This window comes from Leptopilina heterotoma, unplaced genomic scaffold (genome assembly GCF_015476425.1).
Source record: "Leptopilina heterotoma isolate Lh14 unplaced genomic scaffold, ASM1547642v1 Lhet_19, whole genome shotgun sequence".
Classification (NCBI taxonomy): Eukaryota; Metazoa; Arthropoda; class Insecta; order Hymenoptera; family Figitidae; genus Leptopilina; species Leptopilina heterotoma.
This window is the reverse complement of record NW_025110908.1, coordinates 488106-497583: the sequence shown is the minus strand read 5'-3', so window position 1 is coordinate 497583 and position 9478 is coordinate 488106. Positions and strand designations below refer to the sequence as shown.

The 9478-nt window shown below is 24.5% G+C and overlaps 1 protein-coding gene across 1 annotated transcript; it reads right to left on the bottom strand.

Annotated features, from left to right (window-relative positions):
• Positions 1–290: 290 nt before the first annotated feature.
• Positions 291–8185, bottom strand: LOC122500616 (zinc finger protein Xfin-like). Its single transcript, XM_043609626.1, has 5 exons — positions 8125–8185; positions 6132–6368; positions 4818–5003; positions 1349–1588; positions 291–673 (listed from the first exon to the last, which is right to left on the bottom strand). The coding sequence occupies exons 1-5, from the start codon at positions 8183–8185 to the stop codon at positions 291–293; spliced, it is 1107 nt and encodes a 368-aa protein (XP_043465561.1).
• Positions 8186–9478: the final 1293 nt, after the last annotated feature.

The following is a 9478-nucleotide window of genomic DNA, read 5'->3' as shown; positions in this document are numbered from 1 at the left end:
TTGGTCGAAGAATAAACAATACTTTGTAGTCTCTAAAATTAAACTTCGATCATATAAAAAATACTTCGTTCTCTCTAAATTTTAATTAGTGAATAATCCTACCGAGTAGTTTTTACCATCTCAGCACAGTTATCAAATTGAGACACCCCAAAAAAAAATCATTAAAACATTTTTGACAAATGTTGTCTGAATTTGATACAGTGGACGAATTTCCACTAATTTAAAGTTTAGAGAGCTATAACATATATCTATAAACATAGTAGTAAAAAAATAATTTTTATTGACAATCTTCACATTGGCAAAAATCCAGTTTCGCCGAAATATTTCAAGTGATTCATTAGATCACAGTCAGTATTGTCAATGACAGCCTCGGGTTGCTTTGGATGATGTTTCTGCACATGCTTGAGAACCAAAATTTTTTGATGATTCCCCTTTCCGCAATATGGACAAGAAAAACGTGGTATCTGTCCACATTGATAGCTGACATGTGTAATTAACGACGTTTTCGCTTTATATCGTTTAAGACACCTATGGCACTGATATTTTTTCCCCCCTCTGCCAAGTGTCGGTTGTTTGTAATAAAATTCATCATCGTTATAATCTTCATCTTCTTTGTCACGAACTTCTTCATTGTACGTTTGTACACTTCTTTGTCTTAAAATTCTTCTCGCCACTGTAATAACAAAAAAATCACAAGTGATACAAAAATTCTTTTAAAAATTCATTACCCTTGTTTCAACATTTATTCCCAAAACGAAACACGAAGTTAGTTCATTACAGGCACTAGAATTTGAGAATTTTTTGTTATTTTCACAAACACGAATTTTTGGCAAAGATATTTATATTCTTATTTTTCTACAAGAAGGTTAATTGTTCTTAATTACTACTTAATAACTAGTTAATTATTATTTAACTATTACTCAACAGGTAGAGTACGTAACGTCCCCTCTGTTGTCGTTGCCTTTTAACGCCTGCGCGAGACTGTCACGAGAAGCAACTGCGCACGCGCGAGACCGTCACGAGAAGCAACTGCGCATGCGCTACCCAGGCGCATGCGCAGTTGCTTCTCGTGACGGTCTCGCGCGTGCGCAGTTGGAGAGAGAAAGAAAAAGAGGGGACGTTATATAAACAGCAGAATTATACTCACCTATTCATCTAAACTCTAAAAACTATTTTAAAAAGAAAATTAAAATTAAAGAAGTAGAAGTAAAAAAGAAAGATCGTGTATATTAAAAATATCATAATTTATTTGCATTTCAAACAAAAAATCAACAATTTTTCCCAGAAAAAAAAAGAATTTATGCGTGAGCATTCTTAAATAGTATGTTATTAGTAACAGTGTCTATACAAAATAATTCTTTGTTAGGATGGGCTGGAAGAATATGCCTCCAAACTTTGGCACGTTGGGTATAGCGTTTATTGCAATAGGGACAGGAGAATCGTTTTGTTATCGAGCACTCGTTTCGATAGTGGCAAAGCATGTGCTTGCGATTTTTATAGCTACGACCACAAGTAGGACATAAATGTCGACCTTCACATGGAACTTGATTAATCTCATCTTCTCCTGAATTATAGAGCCGGAATAATTCTAAAACGAAAAGAAAACAATTTATTTTATTAGTAAGATTGAAATTTGAGAGAGAAAAAACTGAGGAAACTTTTAATTATATATGTGGATGATAATAATAATAAATGTTATACGAGAGAGAGAGAGGGGTTCAAAAAATCACCATGCTTATTTGTCTGATTATGTAAAATGAATAAATGTTTTTGCTAAATGGGAGAAAAATCGGTATCTAGCTAAAACTAAATTGGTTTGGTTACTAATTCTATTTGATTCAAGTAAATTTTTTCTTTTCTTCAATTACAAATTTTGTTTTGTTCAGAAAAAATTTTATTTGATTCAAATAAATATTATTTGGTTTAGATAAGAATTTTATTTTGTTCGAGCTCTCTAGATTTGAATAAGTAAAAATGTTTACTAATTTGAATTAGTAACTGACTTTTTTCTTTTGCATTAGTAAATTTTACTAATAAATTAGTAAAATTTACTAATAAATTAGTAAAATTAACTAATTCTTTTGCATTAGTAAATTTTACTAATTCGAAAGAAGAAAGTTTATTCTACTAATAAATTAGTAGAAATTTCCACTAGTTTGTTAGTAGAATAAACTTTTTTCTTTTGAATTAGTAAATTTTATTAATAAATTTCTACTAATTTATTAGTAAAATCAACTTTTTTCTTTTGAATTAGTGAATTTTACTAATAAATAGAAATTTCTACTAATTTATTAGTAAAATGAACTTTTTTCTTTTGAATTAGTAAATTTTACTAATAAATAGAAATTTCTACTAATTTATTAGTAAAATCAACTTTTTTCTTTTGAATTAGTAAATTTTACTAACAAATAGAAATTTCTACTAATTTATCAGTAAAATCAACTTTTTTCTTTTGAATTAGTAAATTTTACTAATAAATAAACATGTCTACCAATTTATTAGTAAAATCAACTTTTTTCTTTTGAATTAGTAAATTTTACTAATAAATTAGTAGAAATTTTTATTTGTTAGTAAAATTTACTAATTCAAAAGAAAAAAGTTGATTTTACTAATAAATTAGTAGATATTTCTATTTATTAGTCAAATTTACTAATTCAAAAGAAAAAAGTGAATTAAAAAAAAATTAATTAAAATTAAAATCTAAATAAAATTTAGAGAGAGTGAAAATTTTATTTGTTCAAATAAATTTTATTTGGTTCAAAAAGAAATTTTATTTTGTTCAATTAAAAATTTTATTTGATTTCAGTAAAATTTTATTTGTTTCAAGTAAAAATTATTATTTGTGCCCAATAAAATTTTTATTTAAAATAAATAAATAATGAATAAACTCTGAGCTCTTCTCTTATGATGAAGAACTCAAACTTTATTCTTACCAAAAATTCACTGCAAAACGTTTATATTATTTTCTAAATTTGAATTAGTAAAAACTAAAAATGTTTACTAATTTGTCTTTTGCTTTTGAATAAGTAAATTTTACTAATATGTAAATTAGTAGAAATTACTAATTATTAGTAAAATTATTTGCTATTTACTAATTCAAAAGAGAAAAATTTATTCTACTAATTTTACTAATAAATAGAAATTTCTACTAAATTATTAGTAAAATTTACTAATTCAAAAGAAAAAAGTTTATTCTTCTAATTTTACTCATAGAAATCTCTACTAATTTATTAGTAAAATTTACTGATTCAAAAGAAAAAAGTTTATTCTACTAATTTTACTAATAAATTTGTAGAAATTTCTACTAGAATAAGAATAAACTTTTGTAGAATAAACTTTTTTCTTTTGAATTAGCAAATTTTACTAATAAATAGAAATTTCTACTAAATTATTAGTAAAATTTACTAATTCAAAAGAAAAAAGTTTATTCTACTAATAAATTAGTAGAAATTGATAATTATTAGTAAAACTATTTGCTATTTACTAATTCGAAAGCAAAAAATCATCAACAAATTCAAATTAATAAAGATTTTTAATTTTTTTACAAATTCAAATGTAGAGTACGTTTCGATGGCATTAGACCTAAAAAATAGAGAAACAAAAAATGCACAAATATTTAAAATTCATTAAAAAATTATACTGTCAATATTAATTATGAATAAAAAAAACCTTCAGAACCTGAAAAGAAAAAAGGAAATATTAGATGAAATAGATAATAAATAATTGTGAAGAGGAGTGGAATAAAAATATTTGACATACAAAATTACAAATTTATTTCAACAATTAACAGACAGAGAACTTTCATTTTTACATAAATACATATTTCGTAATTTTACAGAAGAATAAATATCTCACGTTATTATCTGCTTCATTTGAAAAAAAAAATTTTGTGGAATTAAAAAATCATAGCTCGATTAAATGGAAGAAATCTAAAATCAATGAATAATATTCTTTGTGTGGATAAACAGAAAATTTTTCTTTGATTAGTTTCAGCAAATAAATAAGAATTCAGTAAATACTAAATAGAATTTAAATAATTTTTATTTAGATGAAATAAATTTTTTATTTGTCCCAAGTTTTAGTATTTTAAGCAAATACTATTTAATTGACAAAAAAAAAGTTTATTGATTGATTAAAGTAAATAAAGTTGATTTAAATAAATATTTATTTTACAATAGAGAAGTAATTGTTTGTTTTACTTTTATTCTATTTATTCGAACAAAAAAATTTTTTTTATTTTATTATTTAAATAAATCTGTTAATCTAAATTAAATAATTTAATTATATTAATATCTGGTAATTTATTACAGTTATTTATAACTTATCTTAATAAAGTCATTTAATTAATTAAATTACTAATTAATAATTAGTTAATTTAATTTAATTTAATTTAAAAATAAAAAAAAAATTTTTAAATTTAAAAAATTAAATTTTAAATTTAATTTAATTTAATTTAGTCATTTAATTGATTTATTAGTGGAAATTAACTAATAATTCAGTCACTTCTGAATTTAATAATTTACAATTATTTTTTACTGCACAAAAAATAAAGTGCATACAAAATGCAAGAATACTGTACATTGATTAGAGATCAAAATTTTTATTTTTTTAACCTGCATATAGAGATCATTCTTTTACCCTAAAAAAAAGGAGAAAAAAAATTTTTAGGGTAAAAATTTACCCTAAAAGAGTAAATTTTGGGAAATTTTTAGAAAAATATATTCAAAAGAAAGAAAATTAGCAGAGTCTCAGAAGATAAACTTTCCAATCAGGATGAGCTTTTCTGACATGTCGATAGATATTGGAAGTTTTCTTACTAACTTGATCACAGTAAGGGCATTTATAGCTAGGATTCTTGTTACATTCGTCCCTGAAATGTTGTAACATGTTGTCCCATCTTCCGTAGCCTCTATTACACGTGGGACAGTGAAATTTTCCAGTCGTAATATGATAAGTTTCGTTTCTACTGGCCAATTGTTTTTGCAGACCTCGATAAAAGGCATCTAAAAATATTAATACAGAATTTTCATTTAGTAATGACGAATAGTATTCATTAATTACTGTAATAATTACTAATAATAATAATAGTCGATTAAATCATCAACATTATTGTAATAATTATTTTTTTATTATTTATTCATTGTTTCTTATTTCTAATTTCTAATTTCCAATTTCTGATTTATCTTTTATTTCTTATTTCCTACTTTTTGTTTCTAATTTTTTAATAATTTATTTATTTATTTATTTATTTATTTATTTATTAATATCCAAAGAAATTGTAAATTGTATACCATTGTTTTTCTTATTACATTACCTTTGAATAGTAAAGGTATAAAGAAAGATTTATTATTACATTCAAATAGAATACGACTTTTGCAAACAGTTTTAATTCTTCGCAATAAATAAACAAATTTCGATTAAATCAGAAGTAATTGTTTTATTTACTCAAAATACAATAATTTTCAGAATATTTTCATCCCCCAAAAATATACATGTCAAAAATTAATTTACTAAGAAGACTTAAATTGATAAGTAATATGTTGCATTATAATTATATTTTTTTATCATTTTGCCTAGTTTTCGAATTCTTCTTTCAAAAACAAATTATTGTAAATGGAAATTACACGAAGTTGAACTCCACAATTTTGATCAACAAAAAAAAATGTATTCGAATATTACTTTTAAGGAATTTGCAAAAATTGTTGTACCTTGTCTTTAAAGGATAAATTTTTTAAAATAATATTTTGTGACAATATTGTTGCAACATCTCTGAGTAATATCCTTAAAAAAATTTTCCGTTGATCAACTCTGAGAAAATTCAAATTAGTCACAATAATTATGAAAATTATTGGAAATAAATACTAGGTAATGAATTATAATCTACCCCGCAAAGACTGCAGAAGTCAATTTTTTTGTGTTTGTGAAAAAATTAATTTGTACGAGAGAAAAGAAAATTGACTTTTGTAGTTTTTTTTGCACTGTAATTAATAATTAACTGGAAAAAAAAATAAATTGAATGAGATATAATTGAATATGCGAATATTCTCAAGGTGCAACAATCCATGGTTGAGTCATGTCGACAACAAAAATTTCATGATTCTTGTGCTTGTATTTGATATGTCTTCGAATGCCGGCCCTAACTTTGCATTTATAGTCGCAATAGGGGCATTTGAATTTTGGTGCTTTGCCACATTGATATCGAAGATGACTCAATAGATTTCGTTTCCAAACAAATGTACTGTGACACCCTTGATTCGGGCAGGAGAATACATTACTCCTCCGCATAAAATTTGACCCCTCGGCTCTTGTCGGATGCACAACTCTTCTTCGTGAATGTCCCGATGATCTTGTGTACGTTCCGGAAATTCCTAAAACAATTCGTGTTTGTTAATAAAAAGGCAATTATAACGATTTAATTAATTGTAGTAAACTAGATTAATTATAAATAATTTGTTATTATAAATATAGATTATAAATAAAAATTATAAATAAAGATTATAAATAATTGTTATAATAAATAATTCTTATTGTAGATAGTGCTTATAATAAATCATGACTATAAGTAATTGTTATTATAAATAGTGCTTATAATAAATGATTATAAATAATTGTTACTATAAACAGTGCTTATTATAAATAGTGCTTATTGTACACGAAGAAAAATGTAAAGTAACTTTTACTACTTTTACAGTAAAACATTTCTGGTTAAGCATTTCTGGTAACTTTTACTCTTTTCGGAGTAAATTTTCCTCGAAGTAAATTTTACTATGTCCATAAAAAATATTTGTAAAAATTAGTCAAATTTACTTCGAACATAGCAAAATTTACTTCCGAAAGTATAGTAAAAGTTACCAGAAATGCTCATCCAGAAATGTTTCACCATAAAAGTAGTAAAAGTTACTTTACATTTTTCTCCGCGTACATAATACTTATTAAATCTAATACCGATTTTTAAAACTATTTTCAAACTTATTCTTCACCGGAAAAAAAATTGTGTAAAAAGGTAAAAGAAAAGAACTATTTATAAAAAAAATTGTGTTTATCCCCCAAAAATGTTAGAATCTCTTCTCAGAATAATTTTTTAATACAAAAATTTCTTTTATGGTGCGCAAACATACGTCATACATTTTCCCTCGCAAATAATTATTATTTGCAAAATTATTTATTTACAAAAAAATTTCTATATAGTTGGAAAAAGAACAAACGATGTATAATGAAATTATTCAAATGATGTCATTTTATTGTTATTTATATTTTACAAGTTTGCGTAAAATTCGTACTATGCATACGTAATTTATAATAGTCATTCATCATAATATGGATGAAAAAAATATACACTCACATAGGAGAAAATATAAAAATTATAATAGTAGTGTTTTTTACAAATAAGGAAAACTTATCTTACATTATTCTTATATTCCTGAATACTGGTTCAAAAAGTATACGCTAGCAAACACTAAGAAAAATATTACTTATTTCATAATCTTTAGAAACTAATCCTTAAAAATGAGAAAATAAATTTGTTTTTTTTATTGTTCAATGTAAATTCATAAAAAAGACGAAAAAAATTTGATTTTTAGTGATGCATGTCGAGAAAGTAAATGTTTGTTTATAGAAACGAAAAATAAACTTAAATTTTGAATTTATAAACAAAAAATTAAAAATTTGTTTTAATTCAAGAATTCAGACGATAATTATGATGATAAAAGGCTCGAATTTTTTTTAAAATTTGTCGACGTGAAACACTTAAAATTTAATGGATCATTTCGAATAGTAATTAATCATTTCGCATTGATGATAAAAAATAACGATAAAAATAATAATAATAATAATAATAGTAATTGTGATAATTATAATAATTATAATAATTATTATCACTGTTAACTTAAGAATACCAACACAATTTTTCAGCAGATATCAAATTGAGACAAAAAACGAATCAAAAGTATTGCGAAGCAACATTTTTATTCGTTTTTTGTCTCAATTTAATATCTGCTGAAAAATTGTAAAATTCGTCAAATATTTAGTAACAATTTGACCAAAATGTTTGGTATCAAATTGACCCAAATATTTGGTATTAAGTTGCCCCATGGTTGGTATCAACTTGTCCCAAATGTTTGGTACCAATTTGACCTAAACGTTTGGTACCAATTTGCCCCATATGTTTGGTATCAATTTGCCCCATGGTTGGTATCAATTTGACCCAAATGTTTGGTACCAATTTGCCCCAAATGTTTGGTATAAATTCGCCCCATGATTGTTATCATTATGACCCAAATGTTTGGTACCAATTTGACCCAAATTTTTGATATCATAATCGATCCAAATGTTTGGTACCAATTTGATACTTTCAATAAGAAAACTGCGACAATTAATGTAATAATTATTACAATATTAATAATAATAATAATAATAATTATAATAATAATCATACTAATAATTATTGGAATTTAAGTAAATCAATTGCAGTTGACCACGTGAATTTTCGAATTCTTATGCATTCGTTTAATGTGTCTGACGACATTCGCCTTCCACATGCAACGATAATTGCAATGGCTGCACTGAAACCTCGGCTCTCTTCCGCACTCGTTTCGGACATGTTTTTTCCACGTGCTCTCCCAAACAAATGCCTTCGGACAATTCGGACAAGCAAATTGCTTCGTTTTTTGATCACTGTATCTGCCACAGTTAATAAAATATTGTCCTGCGAACAAACAAAAAAAAAAACATTTTTGATTAGTACAAGAAAAAGATTAAATATTCGTTTTTAATAAAAAATCACATAGATAAAAGGAACTTTAAAATTTAAACCACCTTTTTTGTCAATATGATTTTTATTAAATAAAGTTAATTATAAATATATTTGTTTAGCGAAGAGAAAAAGCTTTATTTCGAAAAAAGAAATCTTTACGGAAATAGGAGGGGGGAATGGAAAAAATTTTTTTCAGAACATTTTTAGAGGAAAGAATATTATAATATTTGATGTGTATGAAAGGTTCAATTTTTTGTCTGCTCTATAAGATTTTTATTTTCTTCGTTAAATATTTTTCTTACAAATCTTGATACATAAAGATACGCAGTGAAAAAATTATTATCACTTAATGGTATTTTTTTTTTTATAAAAAAATACTGTCGATAACGCAAGTATAAATTTTTTGGGTATGGAAGTGATTGAGTAAAGAATTTTTAGCTTCGTTTTACTATGGAAAATAAAAGAATCGAAATAAAAATTTAATAGATGGAAACAAAAAAAATTAACGGTTATCAATTTATCATTTTGAAGCTTATGTTTCCTAAAAGTTTATTTTCCACGATATATTTGTTTAGTCATATAATTATTAATCGATTATTATAAATTATATGGACTTTGCGTTTAACACCAAATTTTTTAAAACTAACACACAAAATTCGTTTGCCTTGAAGAAATTTTGAAAAGAAAAGTTTTTTATTCTGACAATTTAATTTATCAATTTAATTT